Below are 25,994 nucleotides of genomic sequence, written 5' to 3' on the forward strand. Positions count from 1 at the left end.
TTTCTTGTAGTGTTCCTCCTCTGTGAACTGGCATTTTTCTTTTGAAGAATGTGTGGTTAGGAAAGTTGTGTTGGGATGCACAGGGTGGTTCTGAGTTGGGGAGCCAATCAGAAGTGGAGCTTGACAGACCATCTGACCAGCGGACAGTTCAAGGGTGGATAAAGGTGAGAGCATGGAAGGGAGCAGAGTTTGCTTCCTTCTTCTGACAATATTCTGAATCTCATCAGCTCTCCCTGATTCTGACTCCAGCCATTCTATCAGCAGAGCCAACTCCTAATAGACTAGCCCCACTCAGGAATGTCACTGGCCCATCTCAGAGTGAAAGTCACTCTTTGCAACCCCATGTAGTCAGTCCATGGAATTCTCCAGGCCTGAATACTGGAGTGAGTTGCCGTTCCCTTCTCCAGGGGATCTTCCCAACCCAGGGATCAAACCCAGGTCCCCCGCATTGCAGGCAGATTTTTACCACCTGAGCGACCAGGGAAGGCCATCTCTGGAGACGAGCTGATAGCAGTGGGGATAAGCAACCACTTTCCCCACCCACCAGTTGCAGCGTTTTGAGTTCTGGCCCCTGTTAACGTCTTCACATCTCACACCCTGTGTGTTCAGCCCTTCTCTTTCCATTGCCACGGCTCCTTGTTGGATCCAAAGCTTAGGGTGGGATATCTGAGCTTCTGGAACAGTCCTCCCTGCTCTTAGGCTCCTCCTTAATCTTCTTATGGGGTTGGAAACAGCTGGAAACATCTCATTTAGAAACCCACAATCTGAGATATCAGCTTGCAGATCCTGGTACATTTTGAAGGCTTTCACTAAGTAATGCTGTCCCTACCCCCACCTGGAATTTTCCCATGGTGGCCACCTTCTGTCGTCTCCCTTGCCTTCTTTTCTTCACCCCTACAAGTCAGACTCATTCAGAAAACACTTCCAGGAAAAAAAGGACATTTTGGCTAAATAGTCCAAAGGATCTCACCCTTAAAAAAAAAAAAAAAACACGTTGGGGTATTGATCATTTTGAATAGAATATTCTCAAATGCCTCTTAAGACATCATTTCATGGAAAATGTAATCAAATTGAAAATATACGCTTATAAAACGACTTTAAAAGAACCAAGAAGACATTTCATCTTAGCAGAAGCGCAGCTGAAACTTCTTCATGGTCACTAGGTAGGCCCTGAGCGGCACTGCTGACAGCTGGGATACAGAGGTCTCCAAGTTCAACAGCCTCACTGCTGTACTGCTCAATTTCCAAGAGCTGCCTTCTGTGCTTCTGGGTTGTTTTCTTTGCCCGGCTGTCAGCTGACATTTCTTACAGCTGTTAGGGCATTCGCTTGTGGCTTTTGCCATCCTTTCTGATTTCATAAAATCTCAAGTGGGTGGAACCTCCACCTGAAAAGCAGGTGCACTGTATATGTACTTAAGGTGTATTTAAGATACAGGGTACTTGACATGTACTACATGTGTACTTAACATGTCCTAGACGTGTACTTAAGAGTGAACCGGCAAAGGAGTGGAGGAGGGCTCCTGTGGACAGCATGTTTTGTGACAACAGGGCTGGACCCCTCAGCTTACTGCCCGAGAGTTTCTGACTCTGTTCAGGTAAGTGTGGTTTGGCCATCCTTCCCACAAATCCATGTAATCTTCCATTTCCAAAGCCCACCTACATTTCCTTCCTCCATTCCTTTTGAGTATCTCCAAATTCATCTTTGGAGCACTTCTACCTACATTCAATCACATTCTCCTTTCCCCATTCCTTGGAAAATTTGTCTACAAATGACCATGCATGACTGTTCTTAGATCATGCCTTTATTTTAGTGGCTTCTTCATCACTTTTATGGAGAAGGCAATGGCACCCCACTCCAGTACTCTTGCCTGGAAAATCCCATGGATGGAGGAGCCTGGTAGGCTGCAGTCCCTGGAGTTGCTAGGAGTTGGACATGACTGAGCGACTTCAATTTCACTTTTCACTTTCATGCATTGGAAAAGGAAATGGCAATCCACTCCAGTGTTCTTGCCTGGAGAATCCCAGGGACAGGGGAGCCTGGTGGGCTGCCGTCTGTGGGGTTGCACAGAGTCGGACACGACTGAAGCGACTTAGCAGTAGCAGTCATCACTTTTATACATTATCTAATGACTTCCTGCTTTGGATGAAATGAAATGTAGCTTTTTCATTCCTCTGCCCCATCCATACCACACACATAAGTCTTTCCCTATCATCCTCAAATAGTTTTATTACAGTTTTAGGTTAACTCAATAATCATATTTTTTATGACATTGTTCATTGTACATTGTTCACTGCAGAGGCAAGAATTGGATCAGGTTATATTTCCTTTCTTGATGGGTTTTGTCTGTCTTGGAATTAATAACTGTCTCCTTTTTTTCATTTGCTTAATTTTCTTGGCAACATTCTGAGATTTGTCAGATGCCTATCAGTGTTGAGGGCTTCCCTGATAGCTCAGTTGGTAAAGAATCAGCCTGCAACACAGGAGACCCCGGTTCGATTCCTGGGTTGGGAAGGTCTGCTGGAGAAGGGATAGGCTACCTACTCCAGCGTTCTTGGGCTTTCTTTGTGGCTCAGCTGGTGAAGAATCTACCCGCAAAGAGGGAGACCTGGGTTCGATCCCTGGTTTGGGAAGATCCCCTAGAGAAGGGAAAGGCTACCCACTCCAGTATTCTGGCCTGGAGAATTCCATGAACTGTATAGTCCATGGGCTCACAAAGAGTCAGACACAAATGAGCAACTTTCACTTTCATCAGCGTTCTCTTCTAAATGGCCAAACACATCAGGTAAACAACTTTAAGCCCATTCCCATGCACTCTGGTCCGGGAGGTAAGGGGAAGGGGACCAGAAGACCAGTGCAGCCTAAGCAGAGATTTACCTAATCCCGTTTTCAGCCCTGCATCTCACGCTAGCCCACCCCCGACCCCATAGTCTCCAAGGCCTTTATGTTCACAGGTCCACTCTCCCAGAGTAAACCTCCTCTCCTGCCTCGCTGAGGGTGCTCATCTGGCTACTTAGGGTGGGGAGGGTTTCTGGGCTTCCAGCCACTATCCCAGCTTTGAACCAATTCCTTGCTTCTCAAACTTGCCCCACACCTCATACCTCTCTGCTCAGTGTCTCCAAGCCTTGAGTCTTTGAGGTTGTCTTACAGGATGAATTCTGGTTTTTTGCTTTGTGCTGATTTTAGCACAAATGCTCCAACCTCTTCACAGATCCTAGATAACTGAACTCTGTCATCTACCGATGTCTCCTCTACCATTTTTGTGGGTTTATTCCAACTTTATTCCTCTCTTGAGTGGGGCTTTGAGAGATATCAACTAATACACGATTAATCTGCTGTTTAGAGTCTCTGGTTATTTTTTTAAAAGTAGACTAAAGTATGTCTAGAAGACAATGGCACCCCACTCCAGTACTCTTGCCTGGAAAATCCCATGGACGGAGGGGCCTGGTGAGCTGCAGTCCGTGGGGTCGCTAGGAGTTGGACACGACTGAGCAACTGCACTTTATTTTTTCACTTTCATGCATTGGAGAAGGAAATGGCAACCCATTCTAGTGTTCTTGCCTGGAGAATCCCAGGGACGGGGGAGCCTGCTGGGCTACCGTCTATGGGGTCGCACAGAGTCGGACACGACTGAAGCAACTTAGCAGCAACAGCAAAGTATGTCTAAGTTTATAGGGCTATAGGAGACTGGCCTGTTAGTCGATGGGAAATTTAACTTAATTCCACCTGGGGCATTTTCTTTTAAAGCAGAGGTCATAACTGAAATGCCTATAGAACTTTGAGCATAGTAACACATGGGTAAAGTAAGGAGAGGTGGGGACTGTGGTGAACTGCAGAGGCCAGAACTGTCCGAAGGACACAGCATCGACCTGGCTCCAACTGAACACGGAAATGCAGACCCTCTGACCTTCCCAGGAAAACCAGTCATGGATTTGCATTTGCCACCTCCTGGTAATTCAGACGCTGGCAGTTCAGGTTCTTCGCCCTTCACCCACGGCACTCATTCTGGCCATCGGGTGCCTTCCCTAGTTATCTAAAGGAACTAGTTATCTAAAGGAACAGCAGCCTCATGCTTCCTGGCTCTGTTCTCCATCAGTTCTTGTCAGTAGCTCCACTGCATGACACAGTTGTGTGTACGGCTGATTGTCTGTTTACCCTACCTGAATGTTAGCACCATGGTTGTGGTACTTTCTGCCACTGCTATTGAATGGATGAAATGACAGACCACAGACTGTCTGAGCACTCTATGTGCTTCAGAGGCTGGACGTTGTGATTACTGTTCCCAAGCCTTTCGCTCACTGCACATCAGCTCTTCTCTGGGAGGACTTACACGACCACCTTGAACTTGCCAGAGCCCCTGGGACTTCTAGGTGCGCTGTTTACATGCTTTATTTCCCATCTAGAGGATTTGTATCTAGGAGTTGGAGCTACAGTCTGCTTGGTCTTCCTTGATGCTTTACTCCCGGTGGGCATTTAAGAAATAACTTTGATTTCCTCAGGCACAGCAGCCATTGAAACAAGCAGGCACTGAGATGTGTATGACATTAAATACTGGAAAAAGATACTGAAATCTGTTTCATTTTAATAGATGCCGTTTGAATTACGATAAACGATTTCTGGTGCTCAGGCACCTCGCCTCTCAAGGAGAGCAGCATTCTTTGAGTAGTAGGTGGTTGGTGTAACACAAAGTTAGCAAAGGCCTTGTGCATTTATTTTGGGCAAAATTTTGTGATTTATGTCAAAGAAAACTCTGTGATACAAACTTGCTCCATGCAGATAACTGCTAACAGGACAAGGGACTCTGCCACCGAGGCAAGTGTTTTAATGAAACACATTAGTGCAGTTTTAAAAATTCTTTATTATAAGTACCCAAGGACTTGAGTTTCATCCTACATGAACCACCAGTGATCCAAAATCAACTGAACATCATCAACACAGGTGTATTTTGACTTTCCTGTACAATTCACTCCTGTAATTTTTCAATGTGGAATTAGGGTTAGGTGATGACACCTGTCACTCCAGGGGAGTCTGTGACATCCACAGCCATAGGTGTTTGATGGAGCCGTTGCTGAAGGAGGTGGGCAAGCCCCCTTCTTTCGGGGCATCACTATCTGCCCTGAGAGGGGTGGAATGGTGGGTAGGCAGAGTCACTGCAGAACTCGCTGATTCTGGATGGTGAGTGTGAAGTGGGCACAACTGTATCTCCCCCAGGACTTGCCCTTCGCCCATTACACCGAGCACACACCTGGCTCACAGCAGACACGCAATGACCACCTTCTGACAGTGGATGTTCTCTAATGCCCTTTCCAGCCCTAAGATGTCACTTGGTCCCTTTCTGGGGCCAGGACAGGATTACAGTAAAGCTGATACAAACACTTTCCTTGGGGGTCAGTACCACAGGACAGTCCTTGAAATGTAATGGCTGGAAAATAAAGTCCTTTACATACTTCGGTTATTAAATCTCCTCCATGAGGCCCAACGCAGACCAACCTGCTGAGCTGGGAATGTTTCCAGTAATTTCAACACTGTGGACAGGTCGGTTAGAAAGCCCTATTTAACATTTGTTAAATAAAACGGTAAACTAAGGTTTTAATGGCTTCTAGGGCCACGTGAGAGTGGAGGAAAGTGGAACAGCCACTTCTCCTGGCAGGGCTGGGTGCACACGGTGCCTTACCCTCTCCTGCCACGCACCTGTCAGTCATGTCTACTGCGTGGCTTTAGCTCTAACCTGTCCCCAGAGCATCAGAGCCATTACTTAAATGTCTAATGGGCCTCTTCTATGGACAGCAAGTCTAAAATGAAATTTATTTTCTCCTCCCTACCCACAGCTAAACGTTCTAGCATTAAATTCTTCTGATATTTACAGCTAAGTTTGATTGGTCCGGTGACTGCCTGAGTACCTGTTCTGTGCTGTAGCAGACACAGTCTTGTCTGGTGGGGAGAGGAGACGCGTGAAGGTCCAAGTGTAATCTAACAAGTGCAGCACAGAGGTGGGGACACTTCCTCCATTCTGCGGGCAGGACATCACAGGACAGGGACACAGGATCTTCACACTGCCTTGGGCATCCTCCTGGGCCCCTCCGGGCCAGATCCTTCTCTTATACGCTTGCTTCCTAGCAGGCACTTCACACACAGCAGCGAGCAAACACTTGAGAACGCCTGGGCCAAGGAATCGCTGCCCCAGGTGCTGGGGAACAGGCCACAGGTGAACATACCAGCAGCCTCTCTGCTTGCACGCGGGGCTTCCCCTCTTTGCAGCTCTGGTCTGAAGGAGTTCAAATATCGTAGAATGTCTCTTTTTTTAAATTCTCAGGAAGACCTTCCCCACTGAACTGGCTATAGAGATGAATTCTACCAAACTTTCCCAGATGGTTAAATGTGGACACTCCTGTATCTGCATGTCGTCATCGCAGACGTGGGAGACTTAGCATCTGCCTGATTCCACTCAAAGTCCTTAACACGTGGGCTGCACATTTAACTCTCACAACACGCCTGCGTGGTGGGCACCGTGGTTATCTCTATGGAGAAGGGAGCAGAGGCAGGAGGGGCTAGGGGAGGGGCTAGGGTCCTGGAGGGGCGAGCTGGCAGTGCTGGCCAGGCTCTGCGCCCCTGCCACTGCCCCTCCTTCCCGTCCGGGTGGTGTCCCAGCACTGCTGTCTTCGGCACTCTGCCACATGCGAGGACTAAGTCCAGCATCTGCACAGTAAGAACAGCGAGCGGCCAACGGCCAGGAGGAGGGGAGTGGCCATTTAGCTCTGCCCCCTCCCACCTAAGACCAAGCTGCTCTCTAAACAAGCATCAAAACCCGAAGCTCACCCACACCGCTGTGTGCTTCAGTGCGGGGAGCACCAAGATGATGGGCAATTACGTGCTGATAACCCAAGGCCCAAGAGCCCAGTAAAACAGCTGCCGAGGCCCAGGATCCTCCGCGTATGCAAATGCACAGGACAATCATCACCTCCTCAGTCCCCTTCATTGTGGTGGGTTTAACATGACAAGAAGCATCCACGCTACAAGGCGAGATTTCATTTTACAGCCGCGGTAACCAAGTACATAAAAGCCTGAATCTGTCCCAGTAGTTTCTGAAGGATTTTTCCCACAGTGTCAGAGGCAAAAATAATGAAATCTTGCAAATGTACAGTTAATGGGACCCGGGTGGACACTAACCTCAAAAATGCATGGTCTGTAAGACATTAAAGGCTTGATTTTAGTTTCTGCACTGTTCCTGTTAATAACAATGTCTAATTAAAACATCTGTGAAATACTGATAGTTTTAATTTTACATAAAATTTCCAAAACAACTGTTACACAGTATAATAGGTATCTGCAATGAATAGGTTATTAATGGAAATATTATTTTAAATTAAAATCAGGTTCTAAATTTAAATTAGTTATCTCTGGTTAATGAAGAGAAAAAGAAGTCATCCAGGCTGGGAGTAATACAGTAGCTAATCTAGTTTTCAACATCCGTGAAAGCAAATCCACTCCATCACTTGGGCTAAAGGACAATTTATTTTGTTGCTTCTGTTCTGTACTCCACTCGGCACTTCTGACAGATTTCACAGCTGAACTCAGCATTAAAACTACAGCCTAATGCAGCCTGCAGTACAGTACTTTATAACTTAAAAAGATACCATTCAACTTTAGTCAGCCTGAAGCCCACCAATTTACCATTGAGAGGACAGAGAACGAGGCTCCCTGCAGCAGACTCCCCTCCAGCCCCGCTAACCTGATGAATATTTTAAAAGGAACACGCAATCTCAGTTTTCCCTTTTTTTGGATCTCATCTTCTTTTACAAAATAAAAGGGATTATTAGCCCGGCTGAGTGGCTGGCTGCAATTCAATACCTTTCTTTCTAATTACTGCACAATAAAAGAGGGTTGAACGGTGAGCAGGGCTGAGTGGTCCGCGTCTGTCTAGGCCGGCACTGAGTGTGTTGAGGGATTCATTCCAGTGGATGAAAAGCTGCGTTTCAAGTTCCTTCAGATTCACGTAACGGTTCACAGCAGATGCTGCAGAATGTGGTCCACGGCATGCGGGAAGCTCTCACAGGTTAAGTAAGGAGCTGGGTTAATTTTGTCTTCGTCTGCTGCTCGATATTTCCCTGAAATGAAAGTAAAGCCTGTGAACAAAGGCTACTGTCAGGACGCCAGAGTAATCGCAGCCTGTGAGCACACAGGCCACCCTGACAGTGCCGAGAGAACCGGGGGCTCCACAACCCCCAAAGCACCTTTCATCCAGGCTTCAGGATGCCACGAGGCAACCCAAAGCCAGATGTGTTCAGCATTTCCCAGGCCCTCTGGTCTCTCAGCAACGGATGCCAGATCCCAGGCACTGGGTCACCTGGCAGTTAAGGGTGCCCTCAAATCTCCTCACCTGGTGAAATTTCCTCCCCCACGAGCCCTAAAGATACGGACGGGGATTAAACCAGTGCTTTTACATGAGAGCCCAGACCGCACAGGATAGAGGCCTTGTCAGCTCACGGGTGACTGGAAACTGCATGAGCTGCTGCCCAACAGGAACCCTGTGAGCAGGCAAATGAGCGCCGGGGGCAGGGAGAGACGGATGGTCACGGTGCTCACGTGCAGGCTGGCCGGCCAGGCTGCCCAGCAGGGCACTGAGGAGTTCAAGACCCACAGATGAACAGCCCAGCACAGCAGAGGAACTGGTCACACGGGGACACAGAGCTGATCTGACAAATGGTCATCAGGCCATGCATGACCCCCATTTAGACACCCTTAATGTGTCCCAGTGCTCTTCAGAAAGAACCCCAAATGTCTGTTGTTGCCTACCAGGCCCTCAGTCACCCAGCTCAGCACTCCTCACATGGTGGGCATTCTGTAGCACTGGTTAAATGAAAGAAAGAAGGAAGGAAAGAAGGGACAGAGGGAAGCGGGGAGGAACACTGCTTCAGTCAAGGCCTTGGGGATGAGGCCGACTGCCCTGTAGCCTCAGTGCAGCCTCTGCACGTGCCCTTTCTGCAAGCTCTCTCATCCCCCTTTCTGTGAGCTCTCTTTATTCTTGTGCAATTTCCTGTATTCTCTGCCTAAATCTGGGTTTCCAAACAATAGGCTCACCATTTTCTACAATACAATCCCTTTTGTTTTCTACAACTACCTACAAGGTTTTGTCCAGCAAACATGAAGCCTGAAAATCCCCAGCCCACAACCTGGTGCTGTGGTGGTGACATTGCTCCTGTCCTGTCTTGCTGACTTGTGAATTCCTTCAGGAAAGGAGCCAGCATCAAATGCACAAAGGTAACTCCTCAGCATCCTCAAGGCACCTGTCCACGGTACGGTCCACACAGCAAACTCTATTGCTTATTTCTTCTTAAGCTTAAATCCCATTGAGTATAAACCTTTGCAAGGTTTCTGCTTGGTCTCACAGGTAAGTTAATGACTACTTTTTACTATACCACCCACTTCTTGGATCTAGTTGTTTAAGGACCGATGTGTGAAAGTCAGGGTTCTTAGCCATGGAGAGAAGGGCTTGCAGCATGCTTCTGCTTAGTCTGGCCCTGGGGTTTCTACAAACTAACACAGTGGCTTGCGTATGCGTGCAAGTTCTAGCACCCTGCACTGTGTGTGGCACGTGGCAGGCGCTCAACAACGCTGGCGGAGTGAAGGGAGCAGGCCACCGCCACTCAGGCCTGACGCAGCACGGCAGTCTATACTCTCCTGGATGAACAAATGTAAATGGAGGCAGAATGCAGGAAGCCATGTTGACAACATTGGACAGAGGGTGATCCCATCTTTCCTAGGTCATTGTTTTACATGCTAAACAGAATTAGATTCTGGTCAGGGCTAGTCACGGAGAAGGCAATGGCACCCCACTCCAGTACTCTTGCCTGGAAAATCCCATGGACAGAGGAGCCTGGTGGGCTGCAGTCCATGGGGTCGCTAAGATTCGGACACGACTGAGCGACTTCACTTTCACTTTTCTCTTTCATGCATTGGAGAAGGAAATGGCAACCCACTCCAGCGTTCTTGCCTGGAGAATCCCAGGGACGGCGGAGCCTGGTGGGCTGCCCTCTATGGGGTTGCATAGAAGTATAGACATGAAGTGACTTAGCAGCAGCAGCAGCATCAGGGGGGCTAGTCAAAAGTCTTTACAAATGTATATTGAGCGTTTAACATGTGTTACTGAGAAACAAATTGCTCAAGACAATCACTGCGTAAGTTAAAATTTCCATGGTGATTTTCAACACTGAGAAACCAAGCACCTGTCCACTGCATTCAGTTCAAAACCATCAGTGGAATCGGCAGCTCTGTACACTTTCAGAACAGTGGTCTTGGGATTTTTTTTTTCTGACCAAAGATGAACAGTACAAATGGGTCTGTTTTCATGAGCTGAACTTAGCTACATAACTAAGTTAGACATTTTAGATGTGACTGTGTAGAGCTGCTGGCTTCTCTAAGATTGACTGGCTGCCTGTGTGATGGGCTGACCACAGCCAATGGCCAGTCAGAAAAGAAGGCAGAACCATGGAGACCCGCTAGGGGGAGCTGGGCCCACAAGACACTGGCACAGGAGCAGTTTTCATACTTGGTGTAAATCCTTAATTACGTGAGCTAAGAAAGGAAATGTTTATGGGAACGCTAGAAATAGTTATCTGTGGATTTCCTCAATGATCGGATCATAAAATGGTGAATGTCAGGAATCTGAAAATTCAGACACAAGGCAAGATGATGAGTGTGCCTATTTTTCTTGACTCCCTGATAGGTCCCGTTGTCCTCTTTTTCGCGTCCATCAAAGCAGAGTGATGTTCCAGGGAAAATGGTGATCATTTTGAATGAGAAATGTGCAAAAACACTGTTAGTTCTAAGGCGACGAGTCACCATGTGCAAGGCTCCCCCGGGACCTCCTGCACGAGCAGGCTGTCCCTCTTGGTCCACACCATGCGTGTTCAGTTGCACAGTTGGGTCTGACTCTTTGCGACCGCATGGACTGTAGCCCACCAGGCTCCTCTGTCCATGGGATTCTCCAGGCAAGAATACTGGAGTGGGTTGCCACTTCCTAATCCAGGGATCTTCCTGAACCAAGGATCAAACCCGAGTCTCTTGCGTCTCCTGCATTAGCAAGCAGATTCTTTACCACTAGTGCCACCTGGGAAGCCAGGGCCTGACAAGTACTTCTTATTCAATTATAGCAGCATCTCCTGTTTTCTTGTTTCTGTTTTTAAATTCAAAATAGCTTTCATGCAACCACATTTTCTTGAACAAACACCATAGTCATGAGTAAATATACATTTTTCTAAAAATTTCCTGGTGGCAGGTCTTCTATGACTGTTTAAATTCTCCCTTTTCTGGACAACCTGTACAAAGCCAGGCATATGAACTCACAGAGCCATTTACAGAGCCTTCTGCTGTTACTGTTCAGTCACTACATCGTGTCTGACTCTGCCCACGGACTATACCCCGCCAGGCTCCTCTGTCCATGGGATTTTCTAGGCAAGAATACTAGAGTGGGTTGCCATTTCCTTCTCCAGGGATTTCAGCATCTCCTGCATAGGCAGGCAGATTCTTAACTGCTGGGCCACCAGGGAAGCCCACAGAACCCCTTATCTGCTATTTAACTGATAAGAGTCTGATGCCAATTCTTGGACCGGACCCTGGCTGTCATCCTCAAACATGTGCTATTAGTTCCAAGCTCAGCAGGTATCCTCTGGCGGCAGGTGTGGGGGAGACCTTTTCATTTTACCTGGAAAGGCTGATCAAGTTCTCAGCGCAACAGCACATGCCCACACACAGCTCTCATGCCTTGTCTCTCCTTACCTTGAGAGGACTTTATTCATCACACTCCACACTGGAAAATGGCACAGAGCTAAAAGGGACCAGTCCAGCCCCATCATCTATAAACAGTCCAAAGAGGTGAAGGGCTCTGACAGAATCTCAGAGTCAGTGTAGAGCTGAGACTGAGACCCAAGACACCTAACTGGTCTGCTGTCCTCATGATACCGTATTAGCTGTGGCTTCCCCATTAAGTTCTTTCTCTTTCCTTAAATTTATTTGAGGGACCACACCCAGTTTACTTAATTTTGGTATAGGAAATTGTTACTAAAACAGTACAGGAAAGGTAAGAAAAAAGTTTTTTTATGTGTGTTTTTAAAACAACATTAACACAAAGTATCACTTAGCTAGTCAGTCCCCAAAGAGGTCAAAGTCATCATTTTATACCTGGTTCAAAAGGAAAGGATATTTTTACAGAGCCCCACGATCAATGGTTTTTTGGTCAGCCAGTGGTTTGTATATCCAGAAAATGATATAAATGCTAACTGTCTTGTGTATGACTATCTCTGAGGAAGTGTGAAAACACCTCTGAACTCTGATCTGAACTTCCTAGCTTTGCACAGTACGGGCCCTCTCACGTCGTTTCTCTTCCCTGCAATCCTAAGCCCACTTTATTTTTGCTTTGTGGTGGAAAGAGAATTAAAGTACCCAGTGGGCTTTGCCATTTTATCAAAGACTGTTCTTTAAGAATGGTGTATTTTACCATTCTGTTTCAGAGAAAGCTTGTACAGAAGATACGTACCTGTCTTGACTAAGATGCCCCGCATGCCGGCATTCTGAGCCCCACCAACATCATCTCTGCAGTCCTAGAAAAGTGTGACGAAGCGTTTAGTCCAGTGTCTTCAGTGAACTCGCCAACAAACCAACCTACCAGTGATTTATTAGGCTGGAATGGCCAACTGCAATCCCATGCTTTTTCTTAAAACGAGAGTGAGGGAGGTATAAAAAAGGATAAACCCAGGTGTGATAGTCTAAGGGAGCATACTAACTGGAAAGGGAAGCATCACGGAGGTAGAGGTTAAAAACAAGAGTAGCAACCCCAGTAACCAAACATAGAAAGTGCAGTTACAGCGCTGCATGTTTTGCACATGTACATCTATTTCTTTTTTTAAAATATTTTTTATTTTTATTTATTCATTTGCATCAGGTCTTAGTTGCAGCATGTGGGATTTAGTTCACCGACAAGGGATCAAATCTCGGTCTCTTGCATTGGGAGCACAGAGTCTCAACCACTGGACCACCAGGGAAGGTCCCATCTATCTCCTTTTAAAATAGATCATGGAAAAAAGGTATTTTATCATTTGGCAGCTCCTAAGGCAAATGATCCAACTGCACGGCAGTGAGTGAACTAGGTTCAGAAGACAGCTCTCATGCTGCCTACGTAACACATTATCCTTACTTTTCATCCAACTGTCAGTAACAGGAGGAATCAAGTCAGACCGTATACTTAAACAGATTTTGAGACTGTCTTCACACTTAGGAATAACAGACCAGTTTAAAAGGGAAGCTCTTGTTTTTCAATTTTTACTCAAGATAGGGGTGAATATACTCAGCTAACTGTGATAAATGCAAGGCAATAAAAATCCAAGAAATGGAAGAAACATCAATAAAATCAATCCTGCCATCTCATGTCTATAAGAATTTATTCAGATCATGCCCAAAGAAAAACTTTTCCGTTAAAATCATTCATGTAATTTAACAACCACCCTTGGAAATGAGTCTCAGAATTTCTCTCAAAATCTTCACTCAAGGTCGAACTTAAAACCTTTTCTGTTGCATCTAAACCTGCCTTGTTGAAGCAGGCAAGATGGGGGAGAGGGAAAGGCTGAAGGAGAGGGGAAAAGTAGACATGGAAAGAGAGGGAAAAGCCACCCTCTCTCAGACAACACCCCTCCAGGCAGCTGAACTCTGCTATCACGTGCCCTTCCCACCTTCCATGCTGTCCCAATAGCAGTGTCTCCAGGGACAAAGAATTCTGGAATCTCCAGGCTAGGGTGACCACTTTCTTGAACACACATTTGCCTAGAAAAGTCAGCTAAAGGCCTGCCAGAGGGAAAAGTTGTTACTGAAAAGACAGTTTTTCAAAGCAGTCCTGAGTCCAGTGACAGCCTACTGGGTTTGGTTCAGGAACCTAGAAGTAGGAGACGGCAGTCAGGAAGATTGCGATCCATGAGCACTCGCACAGTTCAAGACAGCAGGGGATCTACAGTTTCTTCTGGAGGGAGTCCGGCCTCGAGTTCTACTTCCAGCCATGCCACTCATCAGCTCTGGGACTACCTCTCTGGGCTAAGGTTTCTCAGCTGATAAAGTGAGGAGGTTCAGACCAGACAATCCTGATGGTCCCTTCCAGCCTAAGGCATTATTATTTAAAATTGAAATATAATCCTTGCCACCTACTACTGACCACAAGATAGTGTGCTTTCCAGTACTTTTCCCCTCACAGCACAGACAGAAAATAATGTTTTCCCAGTAAGTTCAGTCGCTCAGTCGTCTCCGACTCTTTGTGACCCTACGGATTGCAGCACGCCAGGCTTCCCTGTCCATCACCAACTCCCAGAGCTTACTCAAACGCATGTCCATCGAGTTGGTGATGTCATCCAACCATCGCATCCTCTGTCGTCCCCTTCTCCTCCCGCCTTCAATCTTTCCCAGCATCAGGGTCTTTTCAAATGAATCAGTTCTTTGCATCAGGTGGCCAGAGTATTGGAGCTTCAGCATCAGTCCTTCCAATGAATATTCGGGACTGATCTCCTTTAGGATGGACTGGTTGGATCTCCTTGCAGTCCAAAGGACTCTCAAGAGGCTTCTCCGACACCACAGTTCAAAAGCATCAATTGTTCGGTGTTCAGCTTTCTTTATAGTCCAACTTTGACATCCATACGTGACTCCTGGAAAAATCATAGCTTTGACTAGATGGATCTTTGTTGGCAAAGTAATGTCTCTGCTTTTTAATATGCTGTCTAAGTTTGTCATAGCTTTTCTTCCAAGGAGCAAGCGTCTTTTAATTTCATGGCTGCAGTCACCATCTGCAGTGATTTTGGAGCACAAGAAAATAAAGTCTGACACTGTTTCCACTGTTTCCCCATCTATTTGCCACAAAGTGATGGGACCGGATGCCATGATCTTAGTTTTCTGAATGTTGAGCTTTAAACCAACTTTTTCTCTCCTTTTTTACTTTCATCAAGAGGCTCTTTAGTTCTTCACTTTCTGCCACAAGGGTGGTGTCATCTGCATATCTGAGGTTATTGATATTTCTCGCAGCAATCTTGATTCTAGCTTCTGCTTCATCCAGCCTGGCATTTTGCATGATGTATTCTGCATGGAAGTTAAATAAGCAGGGTGACAATATACAGCCTTGATGTACTCCTTTTCCCATTTGGGACCAGTGTGTTGTTCCATGTCCGGTTCTAACTGTTGCTTCTTGACCTGCGTACAGATTTCTCAGGACACAGGTCAGGTGCTCTGGTATTCCCATCTCTTTCAGAATTTTCCACAGTTTGTTGTGATTCACACAGTCAAAGCCTTTGGTGTAGTCAATAAAGCAGAAGTAGATGTTTTTCTGGAACTCTCTTGCTTTTTGGATGATCCAATGGATGTTGGCAATTTGATCTCTGGGTCCTCTGCCTTTTCTAAATCCAGCTTGAACATCTGGACATTCACGGTTCACGTACTGCTGAAGCCTGGCTTGGAGAATTTTGAGCATTACTTTGCTAGTGTGTGAGATGAGTGCAGTTGTGCAGCAGTTTGAACATTCTTTGGTATTGCCTTTCTTACCAGGGTAGACTGACAACGTGCTCACAGCCAAAGGTCACTGGCTAGGGCATCTGGTCACCAGAGCCAGCCCTGCCACTCAAAGGCCTGAGGCAATCGATATCTTTAGCTATCTCTGGCAAATTGGGAAGTTTTTCCATAAAGTATGTACTAGCCAAAAAAAAAAAATCAATAGTGAGAGAATTCTTTAGGTACAGGTGGTCTCTGCATTAAGGAATAGTAAAAAACAAATCTAAGTTATTTTCAAAAGGACATATAAAGCATTTAATTGTCTTGTATCTGATGGTCTTTTGAATTGTATATATCTCATCACACTGTGAAGACTGTCAGAAATAATCAACAGTTCAGTTCTTTAGAATACCAGTGAACAACTACTGGAAAGCCTGCTTTATGGGTGGCCTCTTATTACCACCTGACAATCACCAATAACGGGTCCGCTCGTGTTTCAAAGCACTGCTTTGAAGCTGGCTCCTCCCAGCAGGACAGGTGAGCCCAGGGCGTTTCCTGGGCTCTTCTACTTACATCTCCAATCATAACGGTCTCCTCAGGTTCACAGCCAGTGCCCCGCAATGCCTCCAAAAAGAACGTTTTCTCTGGTTTCCCCACGACCGTGGCTTTGGTATCGGTGGCATACTCTAAAGCAGTCACAAATGGTCCAGGCCCCAGGGCTAAGCCATCCTTCCTCTTGTAATACCTAGCTTTGTGGATTGCTATCAGAGGCGCTCCATCCAGGAGTAACCTAGAGAGTCAGAGACAATGGAAATTGGCTAAAAGCAATGCTTTTTTATGAGTGGAAAAGACTGTCAGACTTACAAAGTAGTTTTATTCACTCACAGAGACAAATAGTTTCGTATTAACTTTTAATGACTTGCTGTCTTCTAATGAATTTGCTAGGAACTGCTGGGAATTGCACTCAGATACACTGAAGAAAGGTGATGGATTATTAAATTTGGGATTGCTTCAACCTTTTACCTTTAGTGGTTTCAGACGCTTTACCCAAATCATCAGGGAAAGAGAATTAAGAGAAGTAAAGCTAAATAAGGCACTCGAGGGAAGAAGCTTAACTTAATGAGACAAGTTGTTTCAACCTCCCTAATGGTAAGTAGGAGGCTCCTGAGCCTTTTACAGTGGCTCAACTGCTGTGCAGTGACACGTTTAGCCAACTCCTAAAACACCTGGCTGCCTCTTTTCTCTACTCCAAAATGTGAGATTCTAATTCAGAAATTTCATAGAGCATTTTACAAATATTTTCTGCTTGTATCATCCCCTCTTCATTTACCCTTTGACTGCTTCTGCTGTTACTTTGAAAATCAGGCTGTTTTCACTGAAGGACAAAGCAGTAAGGCTTAAGGGGAAATGTCAAGCCCCTTCCTTTTTCCTGATGTAGGACCAACGGAAAGGGCACGAAGAGTTTTCTTGTTAGAGAACCAAACTGCATATAGGTAAGGATCCTCATTAGTGACTCAGGCATAACATAATAAAAGAAATCCCTCAAACCCCATCAACCCCATCCAAAAATAATCTGCCATCCATCTCAACACTGCAGCCTACATATAGGCACACAGCAAAGAGTCACACAGCTATTATCATCTCATCATATACGGAACATGATAGTCTTCTCAAGCTGCTTTTAACCAATGGAATAAATGATCTCACTAGCTTAATTTACTTTAAGTCATCTACTTAGTTAAAATATTTAGTATGTCCATTGAGGCAGAATTCATCACATCTTACCCTTCACAATTATGAGTAATTAAGCGCTCAACTATGAAACTGCTAAATGATTCTTGTCAGTGGGCATGGAAATGCCTTCCTGTGGGAGATGCAGGATTCAGACATTTATGATTAAATATTTTATTAAGTAAAAACCAATACTGGCCTATTACAGGGCCTTATTGTTAGTTACTACGAACTGCTCACAGCACAGAATGGATCCTTCAAATTTATTCTCTAATATTAATACAAATTTATTTCTTAAGCAGATCTTAAAATCCAACAGTTAGGAAACCTGATAAGGCCACTATGCTGGCCCTAAAGAACCACAGCTGATCGAAAGGAGAGAATAATGAGTGATTTATCTATCTCCCCTCTTGTCATCCTGCCCCCAATCCCATTTATTTGCTACTCTACCACGGAACTGGAATTCTTTATGCAACAGACCTCAAAATTGCTTTTCACTTACACAGCTAAACTAAAAACTCATTTGATTTAGCTTTGTTAATATTTTATTATATATTAACTGGGTATAAGACTTATCAGCTTGATTGATGTGTGTACTTAATTCCCAGGCAGTGCTTTAGTGCCTTCCCTGGAAGGGCTGAAACTGTGGGTTCCTCTGCATTTCTCTAAATGGGAACTGGTTCCACATGGGCCTGGAGAATAGGCATCTCTCAGCGAAGTGGCTCCTGCTTCTGTCATTGTTCTCTGTATAGCAGAAGATTTAGAGCCAAGGCATGTTCAGGACAGACTGAAAGGTAAATTATTTTCTAGGACACAGATTAAAAGTTTTTTTTTTAATAATTAACACTTCCAAAAATATGAGAAAATAGACACCATACAACTTAGAGGTGTTTGTACATTTCCTGCTGCTGCTGCTGCTGCTAAGTCACTTCAGTTGTGTCTGACTCTGTGCGACCCCATAGACGGCAGCCCAACAGGCTCCCCGTCCCTGGGATTCTCCAGGCAAGAACACTGGAGTGGGTTGCCATTGCCTTCTCCAATGCATGAGAGTGAGAAGTGAAAGTGAAGTCGCTCAGTCGTGTCCGACTCTTAGCGACTCCATGGACTGCAGCCTACCAGGCTCCTCCGTCCATGGGATTTTCCAGGCAAGAGTACTGGAGTGGGGTGCCATTGCCTTCTCCGGTACATTTCCTAGGCGGGGCAATTGATTTCTTTGTTATCAGAAGTAATGTATCAGCAAGAAATCTGAAGATTTCTATCTCTATTTGACTATAAGTCCATCGAGGTACAAGAAACAAGAAAAAAAGGCATCAAGAAGGCCTCAAGCAGAAATCCTTGGCTATAAATTCCATGTAGGCAAAGGGGAAAAAACTATAAAAAAGACCTAGCCAGGGAGCACATTATTGAAAGGGATGGTAAAGAACACCAAGTCCAGCACATTCCGTTTTACAAGATCATCCGGCAATGCCAGCTGAGACCAAGGAGAGCAGGAACCCAGAACTCCAGAAAACCACTTTTCTAGGAAAAAAAAAAAAACAAAAACACAAGATCAACTTTTTACCATTTCTGCTGAAAATGGAACATGTGGAAATGAAATTACATGGCAGCTTAAGCAACTGCCAGAAGCTTCCCATTTGCCCAACATCAAACTACTGAGTCCTTTCCTTCCCACTCCCCAAACGACTCTCCCCCAGTCTTTCTCAACTTAGCAAATTCACCCCATTGCTCAAGCCAGAAACCTAGCAGTCATCCCTGATTTCTTACTTTCCCTCACCCTTCCATATCCCTTTATAAGCACATCCAATAACTTCCAAGTCCAAAAGAAAAATACAAACGTCTCCAGTCTTACTTCCTCTGCTGAACCTCTGCAATAGTCAACTCGTCTTCCTGCTTTCTGCTGTTGCCCTATTATACCAACCCATCATACAGGCAATAGCAGGAGTTTTAAAAGTACAGGCGAGATCATGTATGTCCTTGCTCAGCTTAAAAACCTTTCAATAACCTCTTACTGCAAAGGGTATAAAAGCCAAAGTCCTCTCTGCAGCCGGTGAGGCCTGGCCTCATCTGGCCACCGTTTACATCTCCATCTCAAGACACCTTCCCTATTGCTGACTACACACCAAGAAGGTCAGACTCCTTCCTGCTTCAGCCCTACACACAGTGTTCCCTCCTCCTGAAGCACTGCCCCATACTTTGCACACAGCTTTCTTCTGCTCACCTGTCAGATCTCAGCTTGAAGTCAGCACACAGAAGCCACCACCGCCAATCTCCCTACAAAGTGGACTTCCTCCTCACAGTTCAGCTCCATCTCATCTTTTTTCCTTTCTATCAATTTTCCAAGAGTCCCTTGGACTGCAAGGAGATCCAACCAGTCCATTCTGAAGGAGATCAGCCCTGGGATTTCTTTGGAAGGAATGATGCTAAAGCTGAAACTCCAGTACTTTGGCCACCTCATGCGAAGAGTTGACTCATTGGAAAAGACTCTGATGCTGGGAGGGATTGGGGGCAGGAGGAGAAGGGGACGACAGAGGATGAGATGGCTGGATGGCATCACCGACTCGATGGACATGAGTCTCAGTGAACTCTGGGAGTTGGTGATGGACAGGGAGGCCTGGTGTGCTGCGATTCATGGGGTCGCAAAGAGTCGGACACGACTGAGTGACTGATCTGATCTGATCTGATCTGATCTGATCCGATCAACTTTCCATAGTTTATAATTCTTACTCAGCTGTGTGTGGTTTGTCTTCCTCGCTACCATATAGTCTCCACTATGCCCATCAGTCTTGCTCATCACTGTATTTCTTACTTCAAAAAAAAAAAAAAATCCAAAGCGAAATAAAAAACAAGCCATGGGGTACTTCCTTGGGGGCTCAGTGGTAAGGAATCCACCTGCCAATGCAGGAGATGTGAGTTCGATCCCTGGGCTGGGAGGATCCCACATGTCACAAAGCAACTAAGCCCAAAGGACACAACTACTGAGTCTGGGCTCTGGAGTCCAGCAACCGCAACTACCGAGCGCACACACCACAGCTACTGAAGCCCACGCGCTCTTGAGCCTGTGCACTACAACAAGAGAAGCCACCATGATGAAAAGCCCGCACAGCTGGAAAGTAGCTCCCACTGGCCCCAACTAGAAAAGCGCCCACGCAAAGCAAAGAAGACCTAGCACAGCCAAAAAATTAAATAAATAAATAAAATTATATTAAAAAAAGCCCAAACTCTGGGACCTTTCACTAGACACTTACTGAATAAATTCATTAATGGATGAAGCACTATATGCCTCAGTATCCTGATCCTGATCTATAACATGTAGAATAATGCCTACCTTTTTGGGGAATAAAGATGATATATGCAAACTTTTTCATAATATTTGACAGTAATGATAATGATTTTTATTCATAAATATGGGAAGGGTAGTGTCTGTGCTACTTAAAATAGGTAACAGCAAATCACTTCACATTTGTGGGTCTCAGTTTCTTATCAAATGAAGGAACTGAATCAGATTAGGTCTTGCAACCTCAACACTGACATTTTTTACTGAAAAATGCTTTATTGTGAGAGGAGGCTGTCTTATCCCTGTTGGATGTGTGGCAGCATCTATGGCCGCTACCCACTAGATGTACTCTTTTCCCCCAGTTGTGACAACCAACAATGTCTCCAAACAATGGCAAATGTCCCCCTGGGAGCAAAAATGTCCAGAGTTGAGAACAACAACTAGATGATGCCCAAATCTTCACCTTCATGGACTTCCCTGGTAGTCCAGTGGTTACAAGTCTGCCTGCCAACGCAGGGGACATGGGTTTGATCCCTGGTCTGGGAAGACTCCGCCTGCGGTGAGGCAGCTAAGCCTGTGCCTGACAACTACAGAGCCCGTTCCCTGGAGCCCATGCTCTGCAACGAGAGAAACCACGGCAATGAGAAGCCTGCACACCACAGCCTGAAAGCACCCCCACTTGCCACAACCAGAGAAGCCAGCATGCAGCATCAAAGACCCCGCACACACCTCTCAAAAAAACCAGAACAACAACAAAAAACCTTGACATTCAATACAATTAAAACGAACACCAATCAATCTGACAACACAAACTACTAAAAGTTCAAATCAAAACAACAGCAAATCATTAAATATATCAAGAGAGAATCCCATCAACACTTAATTGAAACCCCCAGAATATCTCCAGTGTCATATTAACACAGCAATTTTCTCACTTATAGTAGGCTACCCACTATCACCACTTCTGTTTGGTATTGTAGTTGGGGTCCCAGAGAGTATAATAAAGAAAAACAAATGAAAATACAAAGACTGGTAGGGGAGAAGTAAAATTGTCATTATTTGTGGTTGACACAATTATCTATGTAGAAAATTCAATTCAAAAGATTCTACAAATAAATTATTAGAATTAGCAAGTGAATGTAAGAAGGTCAATGAATAAACACAAGGTTAACATACAAAATCTCAATCATATTTCTCCATATTAGCAATGAACAATTAAAAACAAAATTAACAAAATACTACTTACAATCACATCAAACAGGAAATAGAAAGATTAACTTAACAAAATAATTAACCCATACTCTAGAAAATGTACTCTAGAAAAAAAAAAAAAACCCATACTGCTGAAAAATGTAAAAATAAAATCTAAATAAATGGAGATATATTCCATTTTCATACACTGGCAGCACACTATTATTCAGTAAGTTCTACCCAAATCTGTAGATTTAATAATGAAGGACCAATCAAACTCCTAGTGAGCCTTTTTGGTAGAAACAGACAAGTTGATTCCAAAATTCACATGGAAAGGATGTAGAATCTTAAAAAGGACTGAGTTAAAGAATGTATACTACCAAACATTAAGATTTATTATAAAGCTGTAGTATCCAAGACAGTGTGGAACTGCACAAATGTGAAACAGAGCCACACTTACATAGTCACTTGATTTATGTCAAAGCACTAAAATGTCACTGCAATTCTGTGAGGCTCTTGAAAGAATGGATCTGACGCAGTAAATGTTACAGAAACAACAGGATATCTGTAAAGAAAAAAGTGAAATTTACTTCACACAATTCATAAAAATCCATTCAAAACAAGCCCTAGACCTAACTGCTAACGGTAGAATAAAGCTTGCAGAAGAAAACATATGGAGAGTATCTTCATGACCCTGAGGTGGGTTAAGCACAACAGAAGAAAATACCGACAAATTAGACTCCATCAAAATTAAAAATGTCCTGTTCTCATACTATTAAGAGAATGCAAACCACCGACAGAAATAAGATATCTGTAGGACATATATCCAACCAAAGACTTGTATACACAACACACACAGGACTCCAACAAACCTCTAAGAAAACTATAAGCTTCAGAAAGGAGAAAACATTTGAATGGGGAGATCACAAAACAAGTTACCCAATGGCCAGTAAGTATGTGAAAAGGCTTCAGCAACATTACTCACTAGGGAAATACAAATTAAAACCCAGTAAGATACCACTATACACACCAGAAAGAATAGCCATAGTGACACAGACTAAGGAGAGACTGGTGGAACTCTGGTTCATAGCTAGTGGGAACGTATGACTCCATAAAATCACTGTGTAAAATTACTTAGCAATATTGACTAAAGCTAAGCAGGCACTTATCTATTATCCAGTACTTTCCCAGATAAAGACCCCAAAGAAATAAATGGGTATGTCCCCAAAAAACATGTAGACGAACGTTCATAGAAGCTTTCTTAAGAGCCAAAAATGGAAAAATCCAAATGTCCGTTATTGATCGAATAAATTGTGGAATTGCCATACAACAGACTACAATACCACAAGAAAAATAAAGAACAAACAAAACAAAAACACAGTACTGCTACATGCAACAGCCTGGATAAATCTGAAAAGCAGACCAAAATAAAAAATGCTACAACTGTATGATTTCAATCATATGAAGATTGAAAACTTGCAATATTGACAGAAGTCAGAGTAACGGTTTCCCTGAGGACGGTGTGGTACTGACTAGCATAGAGAACCTTTTAGGGTGCTGGAAATGTTTTGTATCTTCATCAGAGTGGGGGTTATGCTGCTGTATCTATGTGTCAATTTTTACTGAGTTGTACACTGACAATCTGTATAATTTACTGTATAGATTATACATCAAATTTTAAAAGATCAGTAATACTGTATTTATGTAGTTTACTCACCTAAACCTTTCGCTTACGAGTGGCAAGAGTTGCCTTGATCATAAAAGAATCTCCCAGTTAATTAAAAAATGAGTAGTAACTGACATTAAACTCAATTCGGTATTCCGTGATCTTCAAATTGGCATATAAAGTTGTTCTTCTGCATGTACTAATGGAACGCTTTAAATAACTCAAGTTCTTAAGTCTTCAACAATTTCTTATCTCCGGAGTGTTTTATTTTTATAGTCTGGACTTTAATTAAAAAGACTGCATAGCAGTCAGCTCTTTCAAAATGGAAAAAGCCCAAAGAAATATTTCTAATTTAAGCCCTGCTGCCACACTATTCTAGAATTCCTTATGCCAGGGCTCTCAGAAAAGATTCAGGAGTTGTTGTACAAAGGCAGCAGAAACTGATTTCTGTTGAGTTTTTTCCCCTCCCCTTCTCCTCTTCCCTTTCTAAGGAACTGAATATATTAAATATAAAACTTTTTATTTTTCTTAATGAGAAGGGGAAAGGAAAGCAATCCAACATTCAACAGAAACCATTTATGGGGATAAGAATTTCTTCCCAAAACACAGGAGAAACTGGTTTCTGCATACCTCTAAGACTTCAGAAGGATTCTCATACCTTGTAACAATTATAGGAAAGAAGTCATTAACACAGTGTTCAAAACATAAAACTTTTTTTTTTAAGCAGCCTTCATCTCTGCATTTAAATATGAAAGCTATGATGTCACTTTAGTTGTAACAACATTTTAATAAGCTCCTAGAGAAGCCGCAGAACAGCTGCTCTTAATTTAGAAAATATTTTTTTCTGTGAACTTTTCTTAGGTTAAGCAATTCCATGTAGTTTTTTCCCCAAATTCCTGGGATCTCACAACTATACTTCTGAGAAAACATGTTATGGAAACATAACCATTGCTTAACAAACATGTTCAGAAGTTTTTTTTAAAATTTAACTCATAAAACCTGGAAATAACCAACAATCAGAAATGCACGACACTTTTTAAAGTGGAAAATGCTCTGGGAATCAAGTATGTTTTAGAAGAATATTTAAGCATATAGAAAAACTTAAAAGGCAAGTAACCACACAGCATATATACATTCTCAGTTTTGGCTATATATATGTTCCTGGAAACAAACTAGTCGTATGTTAAAATATTAATTGTCGATCAAACTAGTCGTATGTTAAAATATTAATTGTCGATGTCTTAGGTGGAGAATCATGAGTAATTCTGTTTATTCACATTTCTTTTTTGAGCATTTCAAAATTTCCACAATGATGTATTACTTATTTTTGGGCTTGTTAATGCTAAGTTCGTTTAGATTAAGTGATCTGCTTACCCAGGTAGCATTTCTCCTAATAGATAACATCAAATTTAATTAAAATTGGTCCATTACTAAAATGCTCAAGCTTTTTTCCCCTAATACATCAGAAGATAAAAAAAGACCTTCCTACAAGGTGGTATAAGACAACTGAGAAAATGAATGAACTAGACCTACAGGTATTCATATTGATGAATCATACATTGTTTCTAGAGAAGAAAGCAAACTGATGAATATATAAAGTATAAAACATGCAAGATAATATTATATATTGTCCAGAAATACTTATGTATGTGTTACAAGTATAAAGAAATGCAATAATAAACACAAAATTCACAATCCGGATTACTTTTGGGCTTTGGCTAACAAAATTGAGGAGGGATACATACGGGATAGCAAACATGTTGATAACTTATATTTCTTAAATTGGTTGATAGACATATGGGTATTTATTATATTATACTTTATACCTTTTCAGTTCAGTTCAGTCACTCAGTCATGTCTGACTCTTTGCGACCCCATGAATCGCAGCACTCCAGGCCTCCCTGTCCATCACCAACTCTTGGAGTTCACCCAGATTCACGTCCATCTAGTCAATAATGCCATCCAGCCATCTTATCCTCTGTCGTCCCCTTCTCCTCCTGCCCCCAATCCCTCCCAGCATCAGGGTATTTTCCAATGAGTCAACTCTTTGCATGAGGTGGCCAAAGTATTGGAGTTTCAGCCTCAGCATTAGTCCTTCCAATGAACACCCAGGACTGGTCTCCTTTAGAATGGACTGGTTGGATATCCTTGCAGTCCAAGGGACTCTCAAGAGTCTTTTCCAATGCCACATTCAAAAGCATCAATTCTTTGGTGCTCAGTTTTCTTCACAGTCCAACTCTCACATCCATACATGACCACAGGAAAAACCATAGCCTTGACTAGACGGACCTTTGTTGGCAAAGTAATATCTCTGCTTTTTAATATGCTATCTAGGTTGGTTATAACTTTCCTTCCAAGGAGTAAGCGTCTTTTAATTTCATGGCTGTATACCTTTTAGTACTAGGCAAAAGGAAAAAAGACATCAGTGGCTTTTAGGATTTGAATGTCTCATAGACTCCAAACCCAAATCACCTCTATTCCCTACTGGTGGTTCCTATCCTTCCCTAAAATCAATCCTTTAAAATTCAGTGCTCTCAATTTTATTCAGACATTTTAGACATATTTGTGTAACATGGAAGGCTGATGTATTTGCCTATGGGTAATATGCCTCTAAAGCTAGTATT

General features: G+C 43.7%; 1 protein-coding gene across 6 annotated transcripts in view; it reads right to left on the minus strand.

The window, feature by feature from the left end:
• Positions 1–4,836: 4,836 nt before the first annotated feature.
• Positions 4,837–25,994, minus strand: part of HDHD2 (haloacid dehalogenase like hydrolase domain containing 2) — a 49,865-nt gene continuing 28,707 nt past the window's right edge. For all 6 annotated transcript variants that reach the window (XM_061400103.1, XM_061400099.1, XM_061400100.1 and 3 more), the window contains 3 exons: positions 16,082–16,298; positions 12,531–12,594; positions 4,837–8,103 (listed from right to left, as the gene is read on the minus strand). In XM_061400103.1, the coding sequence (XP_061256087.1) occupies positions 8,000–8,103; positions 12,531–12,594; positions 16,082–16,298 (385 nt within the window). In that variant the 3' untranslated portion in view covers positions 4,837–7,999. The remainder of the gene's footprint in view (positions 8,104–12,530; positions 12,595–16,081; positions 16,299–25,994) is intronic.

The sequence above is a fragment of the Bos javanicus genome, chromosome 24 (assembly GCF_032452875.1).
Source record: "Bos javanicus breed banteng chromosome 24, ARS-OSU_banteng_1.0, whole genome shotgun sequence".
NCBI classification, from domain to species: domain Eukaryota; kingdom Metazoa; phylum Chordata; class Mammalia; order Artiodactyla; family Bovidae; genus Bos; species Bos javanicus.